This window comes from Castor canadensis, chromosome 12 (genome assembly GCF_047511655.1).
Source record: "Castor canadensis chromosome 12, mCasCan1.hap1v2, whole genome shotgun sequence".
Lineage (NCBI taxonomy): Eukaryota > Metazoa > Chordata > Mammalia > Rodentia > Castoridae > Castor > Castor canadensis.
Genome location: NC_133397.1, coordinates 109,132,258 through 109,158,525, shown reverse-complemented (window position 1 = coordinate 109,158,525; position 26,268 = coordinate 109,132,258). Strand labels below are relative to the sequence as shown.

General features: G+C 37.8%; 1 protein-coding gene across 4 annotated transcripts in view; it reads right to left on the bottom strand.

Annotated features, from left to right (window-relative positions):
- Trim33 (tripartite motif containing 33) overlaps nt 1-26,268 on the bottom strand; it is a 113,420-nt gene that overhangs the window by 8,028 nt on the left and 79,124 nt on the right. For all 4 annotated transcript variants that reach the window (XM_074050704.1, XM_074050706.1, XM_074050705.1 and 1 more), the window contains 8 exons: nt 25,484-25,648; nt 21,930-22,130; nt 11,931-12,063; nt 10,304-10,367; nt 8,246-8,405; nt 6,499-6,845; nt 3,309-3,432; nt 1,880-1,954 (listed from right to left, as the gene is read on the bottom strand). In XM_074050704.1, the coding sequence (XP_073906805.1) occupies nt 1,880-1,954; nt 3,309-3,432; nt 6,499-6,845; nt 8,246-8,405; nt 10,304-10,367; nt 11,931-12,063; nt 21,930-22,130; nt 25,484-25,648 (1,269 nt within the window). The remainder of the gene's footprint in view (nt 1-1,879; nt 1,955-3,308; nt 3,433-6,498; nt 6,846-8,245; nt 8,406-10,303; nt 10,368-11,930; nt 12,064-21,929; nt 22,131-25,483; nt 25,649-26,268) is intronic.

Below are 26,268 nucleotides of genomic sequence, written 5' to 3'. Positions count from 1 at the left end.
AAGCTCTCCTAAGAGCAACAAAATCTGTTAAAACAAATTGCTATTTTTTTTTTTTTTAAAGACAGAGTCTAGAGCCAGGCGCTGATGGTTCACACCTATAATCCTAGCTATTTAGGAAGCTAAGATCAGGAGGATAATGGTACAAGTCCATCTCAGGCAAATAGTTCTAGAGTCCCTACCATAAAACCAGAGCAAAATGAACTGGAGGTGTGGCTCAGTTGGTATCAAGCCTGCTTTGCTAGAGTGAAGGCCTGAGTTCAAACCCCAGTTCCACTAAAAAAACCCAAAAAAACGACAGGGTCTTGCAAGGTAGCCCAAACTGGCCTCAAATTTTTAATCCTCTTGCCTCAGCTTCCCAAGTGCTAGGTTAACTAAGCAGGTACATGCCACCATACCCAGCTCAACAAACTGCAATTGCAATTGCAACAAACACCTCTCACATCCATTTAGACTTAATAGAATTTTTGACTAAATAAGTTCTTACAATAAGGTACTATGCTTAACACTTTACATTGATTATATATATATTATATATAATATAATATATATATTATATATATATTTGATTGATTATATATATATATTTACATTGATTATATATATATTTGGTGGTTGTATTGGGGTTTGAACACAGGGCCTCATGCTTGCTAGGCAGACAATCTACCACTTAAGCCATTCCACTTGTCCTGTTCTGTGTTAAGGTATTTTCAAGACAGGGGCTCGAGAACTATTTGCCCATGCTGGCTTTGAGCTCTGATCCCTGCCTCCTGATATTGGGGTTTTTACTCAGGGCTTTACACTTGTAGGCAGGAGCTCTACCACTTGAGCCACTCTGCCAGCTGTCCTGCGTGGTGACCACAGCTAATGGTATTATATATTTCAAAATTGCTAAAAATTATCATTCCATCATAAAATATTTTTAATTGGTGATAGATATGTTAAATAGCTTGATTAAATCATTCTACATGTACTTTGATCAAAACATCAAGCTGTGCCCCATAAATACACAATTATTATTTGTCAATTAACAATAAATTTTAGCTGGGCACTTGTGGTTCACACTTACAGTCCTAGCTACTCAGCAGGTACAGATCAGGAGGATCGCAGTTTGAAGCCAGACCGGGCAAACAGTGGTCAAGACCCTACCTATCTCAAAAACACACATCACAAAAAGGGCTGGTGGAGTGGCTCAAGGTGTAGGCCCTGACTTCAAGCCCTAGAACCACAAAAGTAAATAAAATTTTAAAAATAGGGGAGTGGGGAAAGGACAATCAGAAAACACTGAGTCTTGCAGAGGTTGGGAAGCTTATTCAAGAAACCTGAGTGTTTTTGGCTAGAAATGTAGCTCAGTGGTTTAGTGTTTGCCTAGCATGCACATGGCCTCAATTCCCAGTACCACATACACACACACAAAAAGCAGCAGCATCAGTCTGAGTTTAGCTAGGCATAGTGGCTCATGAATGTAATCCCAGCTACTCAAGAAGTGGAGCTTGGGAGGATCAGTGTTCAAGGTCAGACCAGGCAAAAATTTAGCAAGACCCCATCTCAAAAATCTATAAGGCAGAGGTGGTGGTACGTAACAGTTATCCCAGGTACACAGAGCTCACAGATAGATCATGGTCTGAGATTGGCCCTGGGCAAAATTTCAAGACCCTACCTAAAAAATAACCAAAGCAAAATGGACTGGGAGTGTGATTCAAGTGATAAGTCACTGGCCTACCAAGCGGGAGACCCTGAGTTCGAATCTCAGTACTGCCCCCTAGCCTCAATAAAAGAAGTCTGAGTTTTAACACAGCCCTTTCTAAGGCCAAAGTCCACATTCTTAAGTGTTAGATGAGACTTTTTCATCAAGGAGGTAGTACCCATCTATGCAACTCACCGAAACAGGAACAGGCTCCTGGAATTCAATACTTAATTCATGGCAATAGAGGTAAAGCAGAAGGCGTTCACATTTCTGGCCCAAAAATAAAGAAAAGGAAGACAAATTAAGTATTTTTTCCCTAGTAAGATATTCTTGACAAAGACAATGGTATCACTATAAAATGTTATTACAAAAAATTAAACATCAGCTGTTTATATACCAGCTCCAACTAAAAAAACCCACCAGGGCTGATGGAGTATCTCAAGTGGTAGAGTACCTGCCTAGCAAGTGCAAAAAAAAAAAAAAAAAAGTATGTTTGGCTTAAGTGGTAAAGTGCTTGCTTTGGGAGTGCAAAGCCTTGAGTCCAAATCCCAGTTCCACTACAAAAAAAGAAAAAGAAAACCACCTTGCTTCCAATTTAATTTTGAGGCTATGCTCTGTCCCGTTATTTTAATCTAAAAAAGATGATTTACCTATCATTAACATTTATTTACACAAATAGAAGGCAGGCATAAAAGCAATATATAACACTTCGTGCAAAAATTTGTAGATTATCTGGTAATAAGTAAACAAATTATCACTGCTGCATGTCATGTAAGGCAGGCAAGACACATGCCCTTATCTCCTTTTCAAATGACTCTACTCAGGTTCAAAATAAATAAAACTGTCTCTCTTTTCAATCCAACTACAAAATCTTTCTTACACAACCACTAAATTGAAATGTATTTAGGTTATTTAGGTTTGTATGTGCTAAATACATTCTTTCTCTTCAGAGATAGTGGAAAAAAGATTCTGCAAGTACACACATCAGATTAGAGTCAAACTTAACTCTAATGAACTATGTGAGAGATGTTTTGTCTCTGGAAATCAAACAAAAATCAGATCAGCAAAAGTTTGAGTGAAGTTAGGAGAGGATTCTGAATTTCATTTTTAACATGATGGGAAACAAAGGATTTTAAGCAAGGAACTGATAGACTTGTTCACTTTTTTTTTTTTTTTAAAGAACACTTAAAAGCATAGAAAAACAGACTAAAGGGGACAAGAGAAGAAAGACAGAGACTAGTTATGAAATTATACTAGTCCAGATAAGAAGTATCATGGGTATCTAGAGTAGTAATGGGTAGTAATGGTGTACAGAAGAAAACAGAATTGCAGTCATCCTTGGTGTTTCATTTCTAACAGGTTCTAGACTGAGAAACAGAGGTGAATGATGGTGTCACTTGATGGGAATTCGTGCGAGGGAGTAGTTTTTCATGTTATTTGCTTGTTTTTTGAAGAAACTAGATATAAGCATCTCAAACTCAGGACTAGAGATAAAGATTTCAGAGGTCACTAACACACCATGACATGATGAGATTACAAAGTGAAACTCATAATATGTGTATATTACATAGGAAAAATGTAGATATATAGGCAGACATAACAGATCAACTTATTTGACACTTACCCTTTGGTCCACAGGGCTTAACCCCTGTACAGTTTTCCCCTTCTTACTGTGTTGCAAATTGTCACAATCATATTCAACTTCTGGCTTCCCAATATCTCTGCAAAATGTGCATATCCATTCCCCACTAAGCAGGGAAACAGGCAATTAGTACATGTAATTATAAAAAGCTTGCTCTAGAGATGGTAGTTCCCAAGATGCAAGTTTGTTTTCTTTAGTTTCCAATTTTTTGGGGAAAGAACAGTCCTTTACTTGTCAAATCTTACTCCCCAAGACTTTTCCCAGACATCCATCAAGAAATTACCTTCTGAAAACTATAAAATGGTACCTCTATATTAAAAATGGATCTATTCCTAGCAGAACATTGGTGATTAATTACAACCTGCAGCATTAACACCTAACACCAGTTCTTTCAGGTTCCCATAAAACCACTACATGGACCGAATTCCTGAATAAGAAAATAGCAGGAGGGGCTGGAGGTGTGGCTCAAGCAGTAGAGTGCCTGCTCTCTCTCTCTACCTGAGTTCAAACTCCAGTAGAAAGAGATAAGAAAAAAAGAGAAGGGAGCGAAGAAGCAGGGAGAGAGGAAGGGAAGGAGGTAGGGAGGGAGGGAGGGAAGGAAGGGAAGAAAGGAGAGGAAGGAAGGAAAGGAGGGGAAGGAAGGAAAGGAGGGGGAAGGAAGGGAAGGGAGAGGGAGAAAACAGTAGAGGATATGGAGTTTTTCAGGTATCTCATAATGTTTTGGCATGTACTGAACATGCCAATAATAAATCAAGTTTTATTACATGATCATTCAAAAGACAGAACACACAAACACGTACCTGTAAGCATAAGCTCATGTACATACATTCCTTACTTTTTTTTGTGTTTCTGTTTTGCTTTTTTTTTTTTTTTTTTTTGCAGTACTGGGGAGGGGCAGGGGTTGTTGAATTCAGAGCCTTCACCTTGAGCCATTATACCAGCCCTTTTTTTGTGATGGGTTTTTTTTTGAGATAGGGTCTCTTGAATTATTTGCCCGGGGTTGGCTTCGAACTTTGATCCTCCTGAGTAGCTAGGATTACAGGAGTGAGTCACCAGCACCCAGCTACACTCCTTACTTTTTAACTCTAATCAAGTCTATTCTTTATTTTTCTATCAAACTATAAATTCCCAAATGACTTCTTCATATTTCTCCTGTATTCCCTCCATCAGTCTATATAGATACATTAATTATACAGGGATATTTAGACTTATCTAGATGGATAGATAAATCTTCAGTCTAGGAACTATCCTGACTAATCTGTGTCAATAGTTTATAATTCTTTCCAAAGCACCTGCCTTTGACAGAAAGCATTCATTGGCAGGATCCCTATGTACCAACAGACGTTACTAACCAAAGGAAAGAAAAATAGGAAATCCTTAATTTCAAGACCAGAGAGCCAATGCTTTGCTTTTCTGAAAGAATAAAGAGAAGAATTCCCTTATTACATCACTAGCAAATTACTGTATCTCCTAACTTTTAGGTAAGAATTATGATTTAAAAAATACTCTGGCACTGTTTAGATAGCCATGAGTTTACTTACTTTTTCTTTTCTTTTTTTTGTTAGTGCTGGGGTTGAACACAGGGTCTTCTACATGACAAACAAGCAAAACAAATACATTTGTACATTTATCCATACATAAAACAAACAAGAAAAACAGGACTGAAAAGACACAGGACAGGTGGCGAGGTGGTACATGCCTATAATCCGAGCTACTCAGGAGTATGAAGTGGGAAGATTGAATATTTGAAGCTTATCTGGACAATTTTGCAGAACTCAAAATAAAAAAATTAAAAGGGCCCGGCACGTCGTTTACTGATAGAGCACTCGCTTAGCATGTGTGAGGCCCTGGGTTCAAACCCCAATACCAACAACAATCAAAAAGTATGACTCTACTATTTTATGGTATCTGAAATTACTGAGACACAAGAGAGTGCATGAATATAAAATGTTAAGTGAGGGAAGAATCAAGAGATCTTCTAAACCAAGCCCTAATGCTTGGAAATACAGAAACTGACACTTGAAAATCAGGAAATTATCCAAACTCACTGAAGAATCACAACCAGACTACACATACACATAACCATCCCACATTATGAGCTAGAATCATGTGGTTGCCTGGGGTAGTCACTTCTGAATGCTGAATGCTTCTAACTATACTCAACAATCTCTAGGCAAACAGTCTGAGGACAAAGCTCATATTCTCTTCCAATCTCTTTACCCCTCACTTGCCTCACCTACATAAGGAATTTGATAACTGCACATTCCAGAGCTAATGAATGAATGAAAGGCATTCCTAGGCTGGGAGTGGTGGATCACACTTGTAATCCCAGCACTTGGGAGGCTGAGGCAGGAGGCCAGTCTGGGCTACACAAAGGAACTGGTCTTAAAAACAAAGAAATAGGGCTGTTGATGTAGCTCAAAGGTAGAATGCTTGCCTAACATGTATGTACAAGGCCCTGGGCTCATTCCCAAGCAATACAAAAAAAAAAAAAAAAAAAGACATTCCTACCAGCTGACCAAAGGAAAAGGTAGAAATCAGCACATGGTGCTTTAGGAGGCACTATCAATTGACTGCTTCAAGTAGTCAAGAGGAAATTACTTCCTCCAAAATAACCAAGACACTAAAGGTATTTAAAGTTTAGAAAAAGTTGTGGGTATGACCCAACAGAGCTGCCTCAAACTAAATTGCGTTCATAAATAAAATCATTATTAGAGACCCTAAATAAGATTGATAGTAACAGACTTTAAAAATTCACCTTCTGGGCTAGGAGTGTAGAAGGCTGCCTAGCATACATAAGGCATTGAGTTTAATCTCCAGCACCATATACAAAACATAAATAAATAAAAAATTCACCTTCAAGAAGAAATAAGACTTTTTCCAGCACACAAATCCCCTGGCCCATTACCCCTCTTAAGAGTTTTATCTAATGTGCTTACAGTAATATGAACTCAAGTCCAGGAAATGAAGCCACTCATTATCATGAAAGTTCCACTTATATTTTGGACCTTTATCATTCTGTTGATAGTTTCTCTGGAAGTTAGTATCAAAATAACAAACTGTTTTTGTAGAAATACTGTGCAACAGTAAAGAAGGCTATTTGCCCTGAACAACTTTATTTTATTTTAGCTTTTGAAAATAACAGTAACAAAATTAATTCTTTCACTGGTACCTTGGAAAGCTAAGAAGTGTTGGAACATGACAAGTTAGGTGAAAGACCTTTGGACATTTTTCACAGCACAATAGATCCCCTCCATTTTGGCAGACAGCACACCAATCTTCATTTGGGTCATCATCTTTGCTGCTGCCATCTCCAATCCTTGCTGACCTATGCATGAGGCTTCGAACTGGAGACTTTCCATTAACTAGGCTACCAACCCCTGACTGTTTGCAGCTTTCATTCATATCTGTAGGTTCAGTTTTCACATGGTTATCAAGGTTTGCTAATGCATCCAACTCGCTCTCTAGATGCAGGTTGGTTGAAAGAGGTGGTGTCAAGCTGCTCTCGGGACTGCTCAACTAAAACAAAACAGACAAATTCTTAGAAAATCACTTGATCTTTATTGGATGAAGTATGTGTATACACTTCAAGGTTATGTCAATATACGTGTACATATGCTTACTTAAAGTTAACTTAAAATTATTTTGTAGATCACTACAGTGACATAAAAAACAAAAGTAACCCCAAAATTATTTAGGAATACTGATACATGATTTTAGAAGGTCTGTCCATCTAACATTGGCTCACTCACATAAGCAAATAAGTTAAACCTTAAGTGCACTGATTGGGAAGTGCGAACTGATTACCATACACTTTTTCCAACCAGAATTCACTGCATAGAATTTGAGAAGCATGCTGTAAAATACCCTACTGCCCACCTCTCATTCTACTAATGCAGGAAGACTGTGACATGCAAAGCAGACCTTTCAGCACCCTTTTGTACTTGTTTTTTTGGGGTATCTTCCAAACTAAGTTCTGGAGGAGACATTCCTACAAACCCAACACTAATTAAACCTGTTGGTTGCTAAGCAACATATAGACTGCGTTGACTATACTGGTATTTCTAGATACTTATGTGCCAAAAACGCAGACACTAAGACAGAGCCTGGACAGGAAGAAAAACAAAAATCAAAATTTCTAAATCAAAGGGCTTGGGCTTACTTTAATTCTTTATTATAATTTTTATAGAATGCTCTCATAGGACTGGGGGTATGTCTTCAGTGGTAGAGTGTGTGCCTCGCGAGCATGGGGTCTCAGTAGCACACTAAAGAATATTCCATCAAAGCAACTTTAGAATGGAAAGTAATTCATAAGGCAAAAGGAGAATCTTCCCATCACCAAAATCTTTTGTCAATGAACTTCTTTCATGAGTAATCTTAATGCTGAGCTCATGAGTCAAGGACAATAGCTAAATGAGTGAGATGATTGATAAATTCAGAACAACACTGTACAATTAGTATGTACTAATAAGAAATGTGGGAAAAAAGCAGGTGGGATATGCCTCTGTGGTGGAGTACTTGCTTAGCACTTATGAGGCCCTGTGTTTGAGCCTTAGCACTGAAAAAAAAAAAAAAATCAGAACAAGCTAGAACCTATTTAGCGTCATGGCAAAAATATTAACCAAATACAAATTCAAAGATAATTTCAGGCCTGGAGGTGTGGCTGATGCAGTAGATCACCTCTCTTTGCAAACGTAAAACCCCGAGTTCAAACCCCAATCCTACCAAAAAAAAAAAAAAGGGGAAAAAAAAAATTCAAATGAGCACTTAAGCAAGTTTTTTCTGATTAACTACCAATGACTCTTAATCAAATCAACGAATTACAGAAACAATTACTTGGCTTGTGTCAGGAATAAAAATATAAACACAAATAAATATCCCCAGATCCTCTATTTAGTCAGACCCTGACGGGACCTTACCATGCAGGCACTCCTCCTGCCATCCTCTGTCTTTTCTTGTTTCACAGCTCCTGAAAAGCTACATATTTCATCTTCAGTCCCTGGTTCTTGCTTGACCTTCACTTGATCTGATTTGAAACTAAGACCTGTCTTCTCAGCAGTTCTTCCTGATGATCCACAGCTAATAAAAAACAATAAACAGAGGTACATGTTTCATTGTATGGCATTAAATCAAAACCATGAAAAGAAAAGTAGTATTTATCAAAGTGAAGACAATAGACAAGTAGCTCACAGAAGATAAGGACACCTCAGAATGCAGTTAAGAGGAGTATGACAGAAGCCTAGCTTCAAATCTTCTTAAAAATGTACATCAAACTTTAAGAAGACTCTAAAAATACATCTCATGCTCTGAGGCACTGATAGTCAATCACAGAGGAGTCCTGTAAAGAATCATGGCTCCAGGCCAGTGCAGGTTAAATAGCCCTTCTCTGAAATGCTTGGGATTAGTTTTCAGATTTTCTTTTTTGGAGGTACTGGGGTTTTGAACTCAGGGCCTCACGCTTGCTAGGCAAGAGCACTACCGCTTGAGCCACTCCTCCAGCCCTGTTTTGTGATGGGCTTTTTGAGATAGGGTCCTGCAAACTATTTGCCCAGGCTGGCTATAAACCTCGATCCTCCTGATCTCTGCCTCCTTAGTAGCTAGGATTACAGGTGTGATCCACTGGCGCCCAGCTGGGTTTTCAGATTTTGAAGCATTTGTGTATATAGGATGAGAAGGTTCTGGGATGGAACCCAAGACTAAACATGAACTTCCATCACGTTTCCTATACATATAGCCTGAAGGTAATTTTATACAATATTTTAAGTGCACCCTGCATTTTGACTGTGACCTACCACATAAGGTCAGGTGTGGAATTTTCCACTGAAAAATATTTCAGATTTTGGATTTTAGATTAGGGAAGCTCAACCTGTAGTATATAATGTCAGTGATTGCTTCTCTTTATAAAAATAGTTTAGATTTTTTTCTTTCTCTCCGAACATCTAAGAAATTCAACATCACCAGAGGTAGTTCACAAAGCCTCTTTTATTTATTTATTTATTTTTTGTGGTGGTGGTACTAGGGTTTGAACTCAGGGCCTCACACTTCCTAGGCAGGCACTCTACCACTTGAGCCACGCCAGCCTTTTTTTTGGTGTTGAATATTTTCAATAGGGTCCTGAGAACAATTTGCTTGGGATGGTTTCGAACCTCGATCCTTCTATCTCTGCCTCCTGAGTAGCTAGGACTACAGATGTCAGCCACTGGTGCCCAGCACAAAGTTCTTCAAAGGAAAGATTGTTCTGACTTTTGGGAGAGGGGGACTGAAAGAAAGGAACAATAAGTAGGAAACAATTTGGAATATCTTATTTGAACCATTGCAATGATAGGCAAGAGGACTAATCATGATCACCATTCGTTGAAGTAACTGGTAAGTCTATACTGCTACTGAGAATGAACACTGTTTTTCACTGTGTGTATTTTTCTTCTAAAAGTAAGTGATTTAAGTATCATTAAAACATTAAAAAGTCAGTCAAGGGTTGGCAAAGTGTCTCAAGCAGTAGTGTGCCTGCCTTGCAAGCGTGAAGCCTTGAGTTCAAACCCCAGTGCTGCAAAAAAAAAAAAAAAAAAAAAAAACCAGTCCATTATTTAATAGCACCATCTTCAGAATTCACACACACACACACACACACACACACACACACACACACACACACACACAAATAAACAATTAGTATCTTAGAGAATTATCTGTTAAAGTTTTTAGGTGTGATTATGGTTCTGTGTTTAAATTTTTAAAATTCTTATTGTTCAGTGATACTGAAGTAGTCACAAGTAAAATGGCATGATTTCTGAGATTAGTTTCAATAGAATCCAGACCAGGAGAAAATGGATAAGAATACAGAGGAAGCAAGATTGGCCCTAACTTAATCATTGTTGAAATGGGTGGCAGGTATAGGAGGTTAGATAGCCCACTTTTATTAAATATGTAAGTTTTTCTTAATAAAAGGAAAAAATAGTTATTAATAACACAATACTCACCTGCCTCGACTGCCAGTACTAGAGGTACTAGGGGGTCTCACAGGTGTGTGAGAATTGGATAAACCTAAAAAATAGTAAGTTAAACTGAGTACCAACACATTTGAGAATGTTCAGAAGTTTAGACTATTATAACCCAACTCAAAAATGTCTGGAACTCAGAGCTGGCTGCAAAGTCAGGGACGACATATACAACTATTATCAAGATATCAGCCAGTTTCTCTCAGCTGAGCCCAGACATCACCTCTGAATCCTCTTAGAACAACAATATCCAATAAATAAAAACTACCAAGTCAAGAGAAATCTGTCACACTTCCCTCAAGTCACCTGGCAAAATACAAAGACTCTGTCATTTGTTTTTTCTTGGAGACAGGGCCTCACTAACATAGCCCCGGCTGGCCTCAAACTCTTCAAACTCCTTTCTCAGCTTCCCCAGTGCTGAGATTACAGGTTTGAGTCACCATGCTCAACACTCCTTATTCTTTTTAGAAGTACTGAAATAATTACTAAACCCTAAAACTTATATGAATCCAAAAATGTTAATGATGCACCTTGTGCAAAATCCCCAATTTTATTTCAAATGTTCTTCCTCCAGAAATAATGAGGTGGTCTGTTTTCAGAAAGAAAAAAAAATTCACTTAGGATACATCACAAAATATATTCCATAAGCACATCTGGACACTGTCTCAGTTGAATCAACTGGTAGTAGGATCAACAAAACCAGGATTTTGAAAGAGGTATATCTCATGGACATTTCAACAGTCTCAAGTAAATTTAAGTTTTTATTTAAAAATTACAATTCGAAAATTCACTTGCTTTTCTTCAAACTTATAAAACAATTTTTCATTATTATAAGTGTTTTAAAGTTTGGTTGAAAGCAAAAAACTCCAGTTAAGCATCTGTACTGTTAAATACAAGACACAGAAAATGAAGGCACTCTAAACCCGCCAACAAATAAACATGGTGGGGTTGGGTATAGAGCTCTCAACAGCACAGACTACAGATACATACATAGTATCACTTCAGTCAGCCAAAGACTGCCAGCACTGTTTGAACACCACCACCACTACCACCAACAGAAACTAGAAAGAACCACCAAGAAAAAAATCTTCCTGTGACAGTTAATTTTGTGTACTTGGCTAGGATGTAGTATTTAGCTGTTTGGTCAAACACCAGTATATATGTTGCTGTGAAGGTAATTTTTGATGTGATCAACATTGAAGTCAGTATATTCTAAGAAAAGCAAATTATCTCCCACAATGTGGGTGGACCTCATTTAACCAGCTGAAGACCCTGATACGCTAGAGCTGTTGCTCTCCTGTAGGAATTTTGTCTCTAGATTCTGGACTCAAGACTGTAACACAGGGCTGGTGGAGGGGCTCAAGTGGTAGAGCACCTGCCTAGCAAGCATGAGGCCCCGAGTTCAAATCCCAATATCACACACACACACAAAACCCCACTAATGTAACCTTCCTGGTTCTCCAGCCTGCCAACAGCCCCACAATCACAAAACCATGTGAGTCGATTCCTTAACATAAACATACCTCCCTCTTGTGCCTGAAACAGACACTAAATACACTTTTTCTTTGAAGGTGTTAAAGAAATGAGGCAATATCCCTGTTTGCTTTACCTGATGATCCTGGAGATAAAGCAGAGGGTCCTGGGGAAGGATTCATGGTGCTTGTAGGCTGTGGGGGTAGGTGACTGCCTGTAATGTATCTACTTAGTAGGTTATCTAAACTACTTGATCCAGCATCCTCCAACTGAAGAAAAAGAACATAAAGACAAATTTGCTTTGATTAAAGCTGAGGCAAAGGTATTAATTTCATTAGTGTCACTGCTTACAGTCAAGTTTGCTAATAAACTAACATTTTCCAGTATCCAGCTCAACTTAACTGCTGCTTCCGTAGGCTGCTCTGAGAACCCATACACGTAGAAAATTTATCTTTTGTTTGATTTTTTTTTTTTTAGACGCTCACACCATGTGGCACAGCCCTCAAATTTAACGGTCCTCCTGCTTCAGTCTCCCTGACACTGAGATTACAAATGTGTACCACAACACCCAGCTACAAGTATAAAGTTTATGTGACTAAAACTATAATTTGCATTATATGACAAATACACAACTGCTCGAGACAAAACCACACAATCCACTAAATCCTGTATGATCTACTACAAAAATAGTTCCTGACACAGTTTTGTCTTTTCTCAAAATTGCTGCAGAACTCTATTTATCAGTATCCTTGTCACTAGTCTCCCTCCATTTCAATGTCCACACTCATGTCAGAATCATTCATTCAAACAGAAATGCAGCTCATCCCTGTAATCCTAGCTATTCAGGAAGCAGAGATCAGGAGGACAGTGGTTCGAAGCCAGCCTGGGCAAATAGTTCTTAAGACCCTATCTCAGTTCTTATAACCCATAGAAAATCTTCTGCTTGACACAGAAGACCCATTCTTACACTTATACACACACACACAGCAGTCAACAGGGAACTGGAACCTTTTATACTTAGAGGCAGCAGGATAAGGTCAGAGGACACGTGGCACCGTGATTTTGGGCTAGTGCCCAAAATAAACATCATTTTCCTGTATTTAAAATATCCCATCTATACTTAAGAATTATGATTACTAAGTGAGAAAACATTTATATAAGAGTAAAAAGATACTACTTAAACATGAAAATTATCTTAAATTAAATTTTGCAATGGTTGAACATTTTTCAGTATTGTTTTTTTAATCTTTTTTGTTTATTTGTTAGCAACTGTATTGGGGTTTGAACTCAGGGCTTCAGGCTTGCCAGACAAAAACTCTTATCACTTGAGCCACACCTCCAGCCCTTTTTGCTCTAGTTATTTTGGAGATAGGGTCTCACTTTTCTGCCCAGGCCTGCCTGGACCACGATCCTCCTATTTTAGCTTTCCTGAGATAGCTGGTAGGACAGGTGTGCACTACCACTCCTAGCTTTTTTCTGAGATAGGGTCTTGCAAACCTTTTTGCCCTGGCTTGCCTGGAACCACAGTCCCCCTGATCTCAGCCTCCTACATGGCTTGGGATGACAGGCACATGCCACTGCACCCAGCTATTGCTTGAAATGGGATCTTTCGAAGATTTTGCTAGGCTGGCCTCAAACCTTGATCCTCTATAAGGATATATATTGAAAACTGTTCAAAAATGGAGGGGTGGGAGGGAAGGGGTAAGGGAGAGCAATGGAAGGGACTGAACTGACCAAAGTCAAGTATACTCACAATGGAGATACATCAAGAAACTCCTCTGAACATCGACTTAGAAATTAATAACAAAAGACAGGGCTATAAAATAGGTACAGTGTGTGTGAGGAAGTACTTGTGGGAGGGGACAGAAGGTGAACAAAGGAGATTAAGGCAAGGGAATATGGTTGATGGGCTTCATATATTTATATGAAATAGAACCTTGTAATTGCAAGTGGGGCAGGAAGGTGCTGAGGAAGGTTGAGGAGGAGAGATGGTGCAGGTGATCTAACCAACATACAATGCAAGCCTATTCAGAATTGTCACAATGAATCCCCCACACACAACGAATATATCCATATAAAAAAATTAAAAAAAAAAAAAGTCTACACCTTCATCCTCCTGATCTCAGTCTCCTAAGTAGCTAGGATTACAGGTATGAGCCTAGAGTACCTGGCTTATTTCTTGCTTATTGTTCTGTTTATACTCATACTGTCTCCTTCCAATCTCCTCTTCCACTAAAGGTCAGATTATTTCTTATGAAAATCTGCGTCTGGTTCAAGGTAAAACTGCATGCACTTGATTCTTGCTTTCCTTTTCTCCTAAAAGTACACTATTTTCACAGCAATGGAACAGAAAAGATGAAATCAAAGTATAAACTTTGGAGGAAACTATGAATACAAACTAAGGTACGACTGAATTGAAAGAAAAATTATCAGAATGAACAGCTCACAACACATTCCAGGCACAAGAGGATCCTTCTACAAAGAAGGAGCCTTTAAAAAGTCTCAAGCCAGAGACACGTAGGATTAAAGGTGAAAGGAGGCTGTGGGTTATTTAGAGAGACTATTAAAAGACAGTAGTAGTTCTGCCTTTCTACCCTGTGGTCACAGCTATTGGCTGAAGGTTCATTTGTAAGCTGTAACTGCAGGAGAATTTCTAGTACAAATGATGTCAACTGCAGGATATGTGAAAAGAGAGGCTCCTGAAAGTGGGCCAGGTAGACATGGGCTGCGTATCAACTAAAAACAAACAAAGGGGAATAACTCAAAACAGACATGAAAACCCATGTTATCCACCTCTACTCCACTCATTTTATACTTTTTACATGTAATTTATATCTCTGATTAAGAGACAACCCTAAGGCTAGAAGAATGAACAGGTCAAAAAATGAACAGGAAGGAAGCATAAAGTCACCACAAATAAATTTCAAAGTCTAACTGGAAAAGTATCAATTCACTTATTTATTAAACCAATTTTCTTTAGCATTCCTGAGTAACAATTACATTATAAAAAGGATTTCTCGGATATAAAAGGAAACAAATGGTCCAACAGAAAAATGACCAAAGGCAATTCACAGAAGAAATAAAAATAATGAACAACCACAAAAGATAACCAACCACTCTAAAGGGTTGAAAATCAAGCTGGATGTGGTACACACGCCTGTAAGACCAGCACTCATGAAGCTGAGGCAAGAGATTTGAGTTCAAGGTGAGCCTGAGTTACATAGTAAGATCCTTTCTTGCTATATTAAAAAACAAAAAAACAAACAAAAAAAGGCAACTAGAGAGAAACGAAAATCAAATCACAATTATATCATTTTACTTATCAAACTGGAAAAGATGGAAGAAGCAAATGATTAATTTAACCTAGTGCTGGGAAGACAGTGCAGAAATGGACACTTATAAAAATATAAGCTGGAATGTTTTTGGCAAGAATTTATCTATGCAAAAGTTTTGAGGTGACCTTGTAATGAAAGTCTATGCAAAATTTAAATGTATAATCACTTTTGACCCAGTAACAACATTTGTACCAACTTACCTTAAAAAATATTTGTGTATTTAAAGCTACATGCTATTGTGACTCAATATAACGTCTGAAAACCATCATTAAAGTATAAACAACATTGGAATGTACAATCTGGCATGCTTTCACATAATATGGAATTGGAAAACCAATATAAAGAACAGAGGACAGATCATATCCATCACTGTCCTGCTCCTCCATGCGCTCCCTCCCTCAACCTGTTCTTAATCACCTCAATGATCTGCTTCCTGCCATTTTAGTTTTGTTTTCCTAGTTTTATATAATGGAACCATAACAGGTACTTTTTCCTTCTGTTTTCATTCAGTGTAACTATTACTTGTCTCAAGTTCACTCCTTTTTACTACTGAGATCATTAATAGCCTACCATATGCATACACAATTTCTTTATTCATTTGTCTGTATATAGGTGGACATTTGTTTGGATTGTTTCCAGTTTTTGTCTCATTTCAATAAAGCTGCTACGAACATCTGTACACAAGTCTTTGTGCAGTCATTTATTTCCTTTTTCTTCAGCAAATACACAGCAGTAGAATGACAAGATGATTCTGGTACATATATGGCTAACTTTTTACATTCCTACCAACAGTGTGTGGAGGTTCTAGTTCCTCCACTTTCTCACCAATACTTGGTATGGTTAAGGTGTAGTCCTTTTAACCTTAGTCATCATCACTGTTGTTTCTCACTGGGTTTTTTAACTTGCATTTCCCTAATGACTGATGTTAGCAGCTTTTCACAAAGGCTTTGTTTTCCGCAGTGAGGCTGAAAAAAGGTTCACAACAGAGAAATTAAAAAATACAATCCTAACAAAGTGGAATACTATATAGCTTTAAAAACAAGAAAACCATGAACTGACATGAAGAAGGGAGTAGATATTTTCATTTTTTCCTGATTAACATGTTTTTAAACCTACAATGTTGTTACATTTGTAAGGCCTACAGAGGCCTCTGAAAAACTAGGCAGGGCCCAGTATGGTGGTATACACCTGTAATCCCAACAGTCAGGAGGCTGAGGCAGAAGGATAATGAGTTCAAAGCTAACCTGTGAGACCCTGTTTCAAAACAAAACTAGGAAAGTGTTATAGGTCCTGGAAGTCTTCCTATTCCTCCTCACCTACCACCAAGCCCTTCAAAACGGCTTCTTATTGACCTTAGGATGAAATTAAAAATCCTAAGGTCAGAAACAATAGCCTGGTTTCTGTTTTCCTCTGCAGATTCCTTTCATGCTGCTTCTGCCTACTTTTCCTTTCCTTGGTAGCCATTTTTCTCTTGTTCAAATGTGCCCAGTTTCTTACTTCATGGACCAAGAAATTCTGTTCCATTTAACTAGTAAAATTTACTGATGACACCTTCTCTACTAGTCTTTACTAAAGCCTCCAGGTATCAGAGGCTTTAACAACCCACTAAATTTACATTGTACACTCCTCTTTTTTTTTTTTTAACACTAAACAATTTATTCATAGAGTAAAAGCTTCATGGGTATCTTTATTCTCCAGGACTACAAACTTCATGACAGCATGAAGTTCCTTCCTCTTGTTCCTCAAGAGAAGCAGAAAGGACTGGAAGCATGGCTCAAGTGGTAGAGGCCTGCTTTGCAAGAATGAAGCTCTGAGTTCAAATCCCACTCTCACCCAAAAAAAAAAAAGAGAGAGAAAGAGAGAAACAGAAAGTCAGGACTCAACACATTTGTTGACTGAATAATTGTAAGTTTTCTTTTAAGCATAATCTCTTGATCCCTCCTTCCAAAACTACATTATAATAATAGCTGGGAAGGGGGAACCAAGTTAATCATAATAGCAACTAACATTTATTGAATATCCATTTACTGGCAGAAACCAATCTAAATACCTTACATGAATTATCTTGTTTACTCTTCCCAAATCCATGGGGCAGATTCTACTGATGCTCCAAAATTTTAAGAAACTAAACAATGACAAAGCAGCATTTAAGACATCACAAAATCCAATTGCAAACTTTGCTTGGAATCTCACATTCCTTTCACACACCGGCACTTTTGCAATATGTAACATCTCCTACCCAGAGTTTCTGCCATCCTTAATCTTGAGCATCTACTACTCAAACTATAATCATTCCAAGCAGCTGGCCACCACAACTGCCCTTACTGCATTCTTGATCATATCAGGAGGCCATCTTAGTGGGTGACCTACACCATCTAGATTTGTGTAAATACATCCTATGCTCTTCACACAATGATGAAATCACCAGTGTTCTTCTCACAGCACACTCCATTGTTAAGTGACACCATAAATAAGCATAACCTGAGAACTTGCCTTTAAGTTTTATTTACCAATTTTTTCTTACAAATTATTATGCTTTGCAGCTGGTGGAGTGGTTCAAGTGGTAGAGCACCTCCCTAGCAAACATGAGGCCCTGAGTTCAAGTCCTAGTACCACCAAAAAAGAAGACGGAGAAGGCTACACAATAAATTATGCTTTGTTGAGGGCACTATTTCTCTCAGAACAATAAACATCACTGCATTATAGTATATAACTTCTTACAAATATTCAATAATTTAAATTTATTTGATTTCACACACACACACACACACACACACACACAGACACGGTTTTCTAAAGACTTCATATTCATCCTGATTAATGAAGTTACTAAGTATGCCAAATAAGGATACATTTTCAAAGAATTTATAAATCACTACGACACTAAGCCTGTTAATCATAATCTAACATGAATAGAATCTAGTATTCCTTTACTTAAAAAGAATTTAAGTTTACATACCATTTCTCTGGGTCAACATTACGAATATGCATTATCGTTATACTGGGAATGGAGAATTGCACAAAATAAATAAAAACAATTCAAGTTAAGAGAATTCTATTTAAATCAAGTTTTGCTCGCTCAATACTGTATTGATCAGTACTGTATTGATAACTGTATTGATCAGTACTAAGATAAATCAACAATGGCCAGATGGCTGATGCCTGTAACCTCAGTTACTTGGGAGGCAGCAATCAGAAGGATTGTGTTGAGGCCAATCAGATCAAAAAGTTAGTGAGGCCCTATCTCAACAAAAAAGCTGGGTGTGGGCTGGAGGTGTGGCTGAATGATGAGTGCTTGCCTTGCAAGCATGAAGCCTTGAGTTCAAACCCCGGTAATGAAAAAAAAAAAAAAAAAGCTGGGCACAATGGCATGTGCCTGTCACCCCAAATATAGGAGGATCACAGTCCACGTTGGTCTAGGTACAAAACAACAACAAAACCCCACTAGACCATACCAGAAAAATAAAGTGGGAGAAAAAAAAAAAAGAGGGTGAGGGTATGCTTGAGTGCTAAGAGCACCTGCCTTGCAAGCCTGAGGCCCTGAGTTCAAACACCAGTACCATCAAAAATACATAAGTAAAACAAATAACCAAAGTTGTCTTTGTATTTATTTTGTTTGCTTTGCGTAGTTAATACTACCCTATTTGCTCCCTGTGTAACCTCCCCTAGGTTTCTATTTACTACACCATAGAACCTACAGAAGAATGGGGGGAAAGTAGGTGACTTGAAGAGGGGCTTCTATTTCTGGCTCATGTTGTTTAATTATTTTGAACTATGCATGCTTGTGCTTTTGTGGTAACCACTTCTAACTGCCTTTTTTTTTGGTGGTACTGAAGTTTGAACTCAGGGCCTTATGCTTGGCTAAGCAGGCCCTCTACTGCTTGAGCCACTCTCCACCAGTCCTCTTAAATGCTTTTAAAAATTGGTGACAAGAGCAAGTATTGGTGAGAATGTAGAGAAACAAACCGTTATGCACTGCTGGTGAGGATGTGCAATGGTGTAGCACTGACTGCTATGGGCTCTCTTCCTTTACCATGCACTTAGCTTTCCAAAGATGCAGAGCAGCTAAATTTACTCAATGTGGTTTTTGGGAGAAAGATCTGAGCCAAGTTAGAGTAGCCCTAACAAGTTAGGTTAAGTTCTCACATTAGCAACCAGCCTTTTCCCTATTACAGCCTAGTTTTGCTTATCTTCTCAACCTCAATGCTGGAGGACTTTAGCATACATTAAGTGCTTAGTAAAATCCGAATGACTCCTTTGACAGTATGAATACCTCTAGTTGTCCAGACTCTGAGTCCCATACCTTTGGAGGCCTACAATCTTACCTACCGGTAATGCTATGAATAACTTATAATCAGGAGTCTGGTCTTTAAATGTCAACTTTTTAACCTACTGTGACTCTGGGAAAATCATCAAATTCTCTTACTCCATCATAATAGAAACATTATATATCATATCAGGTGATTTTTTTTTTCATTTATTCATATGTGCATACAATGTTTGGGTCATTTCTCCCCTTCCCCCCTCCCCCTCCCTCTCCTTCCTGCCTCCTCCCTCTCCCCCTACCCCCTCACTTCCAGGCAGAAACTGTCCTGCCCTTATCTCTTATTTTGTTGAAGGCAAAGTATAAACAATAATAAGAAGGACAAAGCATTTTTGCTAGTTGAGATAAGGATAGCTATACAGGGAGATTCCTAGCATTGCTTTCCTGTACATGTGCATTACATTCTAAGTTGATTCTTCTCAAACTGACCTTTTCTCTAGTTCCTGGTCCCTTCTCCTATTGGCCTCTGTCACTTTAAAGTTTCTGCATTACTTCCTTTGCATTGAGGACATCAAATACTATGTTTTTTGGGGTCTCTTAACTATCCTCGTACCTCCCTTGTGTGGGCTCACCTTATCATGTGCTCAAAGTCCAATCACATTGCTGTATTTGCCCTTGATCTAATGTCCACATATGAGGGAGAACATACGATTTTTGGTCTTTTGAGCCTGCCTAAGCTCGCTCAGAATGATGTTCTTCAGTTCCATCCATTTATTTGCGAATGATAAGATTTCATTCTTCATGGCTGAGTAGAATTCCATTGTGTAAAATACCACATTTTCTTGATCCATTCGTCAGTGGTGGGGCATCTTGGCTGTTTCCATAACTTGGCTATTGTGAATAGTGCCGCAATAAACATGGGTGTGCAGGTGCCTCTGGAGTAACCTGTGTCACAGTCTTTTGGGTATAGCCCCAACAGTGGTATTGCTGGATCATATGGCAGATCTATGTTTAGATTTTTAAGTAGCCTCCAAATTTTTTTCCAGAGTGGTTGTACTAGTTTACATTCCCACCAGCAGTGTAAGAGGGTTCCTTTTTCCCCCCGCATCCTCGCCAACACCTGTTGGTGGTGTTTCTAATGATGGCTATTCTAACAGGGGTGAGGTAGAATCTTAGTGTGGTTTTGATTTGCATTTCCTTTATGGCTAGAGATGGCGAGCATTTTTTCATGTGTTTTTTGGACATCTGAATTTCTTCTTTTGAGGAAGTTCTGTTTAGTTCAGTTGCCCATTTCTTTATTGGTCATACCAGGTGATTTCAAGCATTAAATTGATACTGCCTGAAAAAGCACTTCTAAATTACAAGCTTTTAACTCAGAAATGTAACCTTTTTACTTATATTCCAAAATGTTCCATTCTGTACAGTACAGTTCTCTCCATATCAACACTACTACCATTCTCTCAGCCACAAAAGACCTCTCTTAATATTAGGGAAGCAATCAAATTAAAGAGAATTAACAAGTCAGTGATAGTTAAGTATCACTTAAAACCACTAAGGAGGCAAAGATAGGAGAACTGCAGTTCAACCTCAGAATGGGCAAAAAGTTAGCAAGACCGTGTCTCAACAAACAAGATCAACATAGGAGCACATTCCTGTAATCCCACCACACAGGAGGCAGCAGTAGAAGGATTGTGGACAGAGGCCAGCCCAGGCAAAAGTATGAGACCCTATTTAATAAGGGAAAGAGAAAGGGAAGGAGAAAGGGAAGGGGAAAGGAAAGGGGAAAAAGAAGGGGAAGGGGAAAGGGAAAGGGAAGGAAAGGAAGGAGGGAGGGAAGGAGAGAGGAAGGAAGGGGCCCTGAGTTCAATCCCCAGTACTTTCAAAAAACAAACAAAACCAAAAGCAAAACAAACTCTTACATAAAGTCATTAAATATGCAAAAGTACTGAACTGCAGCCAAGGGTACTATTTTAGTATTTCACTGCTCCTTGCTACCATGGTGACTGGTGACTCCTGGTAACTCATACAATGCAGAAGATAATTCAATTCTCTTTCTCAACAATATTTCCCCAAAGTGCCTAAAATCTAGACCTTCCAACACCAACCTTTCTCAGTCCACCAAGTTTGCATGAGGGTTGACTACCACCTTACAAATCTAAAAAAAAAATGACAAAGGGTTTAACCACATTTTGCTCCTAGGTGTCTTACCTGGTTCCAAACTCACACCAGGAGCACATCACCTAGAGACACAGGTCTGCCTGTTGGCAGATGGTAGAAAGTGAAGAACTAGCCTTTTAACAAAGCAGGTATTAATTTATTATTGAACCACTGTTTAAACAGATTTCTAACATAGAACATTCAATTTCTTGTAACTTTAAAATACTGAAGAATGCTAGCTCTAGCATAATAACTTTTCAAAATTCAAGTATCCATACTTTACTCTTTAGAACTTTCAAAGAAATGTTGGTCCTGAAATTAAACAACAAAAACTTAAGTGTGTACTCTACCTGTTTTCAATGGGTCACTTAACACAAACCTGTATAGGTGGAATATCTGGCAACGACGGAAGGTTTTCTGGGTTAGTAACGGAGGGGATGAGCTCTATGGCTGTAACAGATGGACTGGTGGGGCCGCGGTTTGCATTCGCCATAGTTGCAGTAGTAGGACTCGTTGGGTTGACTGTGGGGTTGTGTACTGACCCAACAGGAAAGGGTCCAGCATGCCCTGGGTTTGAATGCTGTTAAGAAAGAAAGTCATTATTATCAAACCTGATCTGCAAGGTATCTGAGCTGTACCTTTATAATTTTTTAGTTTGGAAAGGATATTTAAGTATTTGATGCCTGTGGCTGAGAATCAAAGAAGTGGTCCTCTCAAACTTTTGCAAGAGAACAGTTCAAACTCAGCCTTTTTATCTTTCATTCATTCTTGTGTAGTATCTAGGGAAAAACATCCTCGCCAATAATTTTTCAACCTATTAGCCAAGTGATAAGATTTTACTTCAGAACAAGGATGACACAGAAACCTCCAAGTTTTCAAATAGAAGGCCAAAAAAGCCACTGTTCTATCTATATTACCCAGTGGACCCTTTAGTCTTTTTTTAATGAAATTAATTATAAAATAACTATATATAAGTACAAAATAAGTATACAAAAGAAAAATATAGAATAACTATAAAATATAGTGGAAAGAACAATTAATTTATAGAAAAGAAATATGCCATGGATCCTTGGCTCTACTATTGTGTGACCTTAGTTAGACAAGTCATATAATCTCAGGAATTTATAAATATGGATAAATGATACCTCACCTATGGTATCATTCTTATCAACTAAAAATGCTTACATTCACTGATTTCTGTAGGGACAGCCCTAAAATCTATGGAAAATATTCTGAGATGGTTGGTTAGTCTGATTCTATAGCATCTGTACTCTTTAGTGTTCAAAGCATCTCATAATACTTGAAGCTTTACCAAGAAATGAGGAGCACATGGATATCTGAGTTAAGGAAGTTAATATCTAGATTCTCAACCATCACAAAGAGTATGTTAGGCTCTGCAGTGTGTTTTCTAACATGTCTTTGGCAACTGCCCTTCCCCACTTAACAAAGGAACAGTATACCCAGTCCTAATTTCACTGTAAGCACATTGCCCCATGATGGGGTGGAGGCACAGGGACATGTACAGATAACCAAAGTTATCTAGTGGTTAAAATAGGTTATAATAGTATTGGACAACAAAAGTGGAAAAAAACAGCTCTGAAACTTAGAAAACAAAGCTTCAAATGGGTTCTAATTTGTTTGTTTTGATCAGTACTGGGATTTGAACTCAGGGCCTTGCACTTGTTAAGCAGGTACTCTACCACTTGAGCTGCTCCACCAGTACTGTTTGCTTTAATTATTTTTCAGGTAGGGTCTTGCATTTTTTTGTCTAGGCCAGCCTGAACTGCAATCTTCATACTTATAGGTGCAGGCCACCATACCCTGTTATTTCCTTTGTATTTTTGAGATGGACTAACTTGTTGCCCAGGCTGGTCTCCTGACCTCTGCTTCCCAAATAGGTAGGATTACAGGCATGAGCCAAAAATGAAGATCTGATGAACCTATAATTAATAAAAATAATTTTTAAATATTTCTGGTAGATCATTGTGAGTTTTGGCTTCTAAATGTCCAAAGAACTGAGGAAAATTTCTGTAATAAAATGCTTTTAATTTCCAAATACGTATTTTAGAAACAAGTTTCTTGAGCATCACATCCAAACAAAAACTAAAAAAACCAATAATAAAAAAATCAATTAATTCTTACTCTCATGGTAAGTAGCAGCATATAAACATATACAATTGACAAAGATAAAAAAGGTTCAATCTGTCTCACATATATAATGCAAATAATTTTAAGTTTTCTGATAGTCTTAAACCATATATATTGTTTCCACAATTATGTTGAAAATATTAACAATTTGGTTCACAGAAAAAATGTTTAAAGCTTAATAGCTTCATTGTTATTGAAAATTTAACAAAGAACTTTTACTAAGATAAATACTTTTCTTGCAAAAAAATTACAACAGGCTAATTTATGTCTTTTGAACATAAAGTAAAATTCAAGTTCAAGAAGAATGTAAATTTTTGACTTCTGAAAGAGCTTGCTACGGTATTTGGGATTATAGTAGATTCATTTAAAAAAAGATATAAAGATTTTGCTTTATAATGTCAGTATTTACAATATGCTAGAAAGTATGGGTTTTTTTTGCAACTATTTATAAACTTCTGGAAATTTTAAATGAAAATCTTCAAATGTAGGGGAGTGGATATTTTCACACGTCTTTGCTGGTATAAATGCTGAAGAGCCACTACTTCAACATTCAGCATGCAGACTAACCTGAGAGGCTCAAGTGAAGGTTTACCAGGTACCCTCCTCCTGGAAATTCTGATTCAGTAGTTATGGCTCAGAATTTATTCTGACATGGACCGTTCCACCTCAAACCGATCAGTGATTCTGATGGCCTTTCAAAAATGTTTCTTGGTTTTTTATTTTTGAGACAGGATCTCACTATATAGGCAGGCTAGCCTTGAATTTATAATCTTCCTGCCTCCACCTCCTGGAGTGCTGGGATTACAGGTGTCAGGTGTCCATCACCACACCCAGTTCAAAACATGCATTGAGAAACACTAGTCTATGAGTTAAAAAAAAAAAATGAATTTTAAGGGTTAGGGGCCATGGTTTAAATGGTAGAGCACCTGCCTAGCAAGTGAGAAACCCTGAGTTCAAACCCTAGTACTATTCCCCAAACAAAAAAGAATTCTACTTTATAATTAAAATACTGTATAAAAGTTGCTTCATTTTATAATCATTATCTCCTATACAAAAAAAATCTACTATTCGGACAAAGATTATAAATTTGACTCTAAATATACTTTTTTCTGGTAGTGCTGGGGATTGAACTAGGGTTTTCTGTATGCTAGGTAAGCCCTCTACCACTGGCTACCCTCCCAGTACACTCATTTGTAAGATTAAGCATATCTACACTCTAGAAAAATAAAAATAAAAAATATATACACATAGCTAGCTGTATTACTTTTGTCAAAATGTCACTTTAAGTAGCCATGCACAGTGGCATGTTCCTATAATCTGAGCACGTGGGAGGCAGTAGAGAGAGGAGCATTTTGAGTGTGATTACAGCCTGGGCTACAAAGTGAGATCCTACCTCAAAAAAAAAAAAAAAAAAAAAAAACCAAATAAAACAAAGTTGCATTTAAAGAGCAGAGGATAAATATCAGAAAATTCAAGTATTAATTTGGACTTTATCATCTTTTGTGATTATAGATCAATCTTCCTTAGATTTAGTTTTTACTTCTGTGAATGTGCTGGATTATTTTAAAGGTTCTAAATCCAGTGTACGATGGGTTTAAAGGGATGAAGCTCTTAAAATTGAACACAAAACTTCATTTGCATGTGTATTTTTCTGGGATAGGACAACATCCAACACTAATCAAATTCTCAAACATATCAATAAGCTGATCCCAACAACTGATTGTGTAAAACAGAGTCTTTAGTTTAAAAATCATTGGATTCTTACAAATACAACTCTAGGCATACTTGTCTTTGGAGGTGTGGCTGCATCATGGAATACTGAGGGCCGCTGTGCCTGGGTATCCCTGGTATTCTGGCAGCATTCTGGGCCAGTCTCATTTGATGGGCTTGAAAAGCTCCACAGTTCATGTTGCCCCTTTGCATTGTTTGCACACTGATTAATCTTGGAGGCTATAAAAAGTAGAAATTGCAATTTATATAAAAATATTTTTATAAATGTATCTATTATAAAATATTACAGAAAAAACAATTTAGTAAGAACAGAAGGATCTAAAGTAAAAAGTTTTGGACTTGGGTCACATGACAAGGGGAGAACACGTACAGGAGGTACAGGGATAGGTGGAAAACCTAAAACATGAAAGCGTTTGATGCTCCCACTCAAGAGGAACTGATACAGAAACCTTAATGCAACAGAGGTCTACACGAGAAGGGGAACAGGGACTAGTGTAAAGATCACTTGGAGATGAATCAACTGGGATGTAATAAATTTGTACATGAAAGCAATGCTAGGAATCTCTCTGTATAGCTATCCTTAACTTAACCAGCAAAAACACTTTGTCTTTCTTATTATTGCTTATGTCTTCTCTTCAACAAAATTAGAGATCAGGGCAGAACAGGTTCTGCCTGGAAGCGAGGGGGGTTGATGGGAGAGGGTGGGGGACAGTGGGGAAAAATGACCCAAACAATGTACACACATGTGAATAAATCATTAAAATTAATAATAAAGTAAAAAGTTTAAGTCATTATTCTCTTGTCTAGCTCTAATCCTCAGAGAACTGGTAATTACTGTA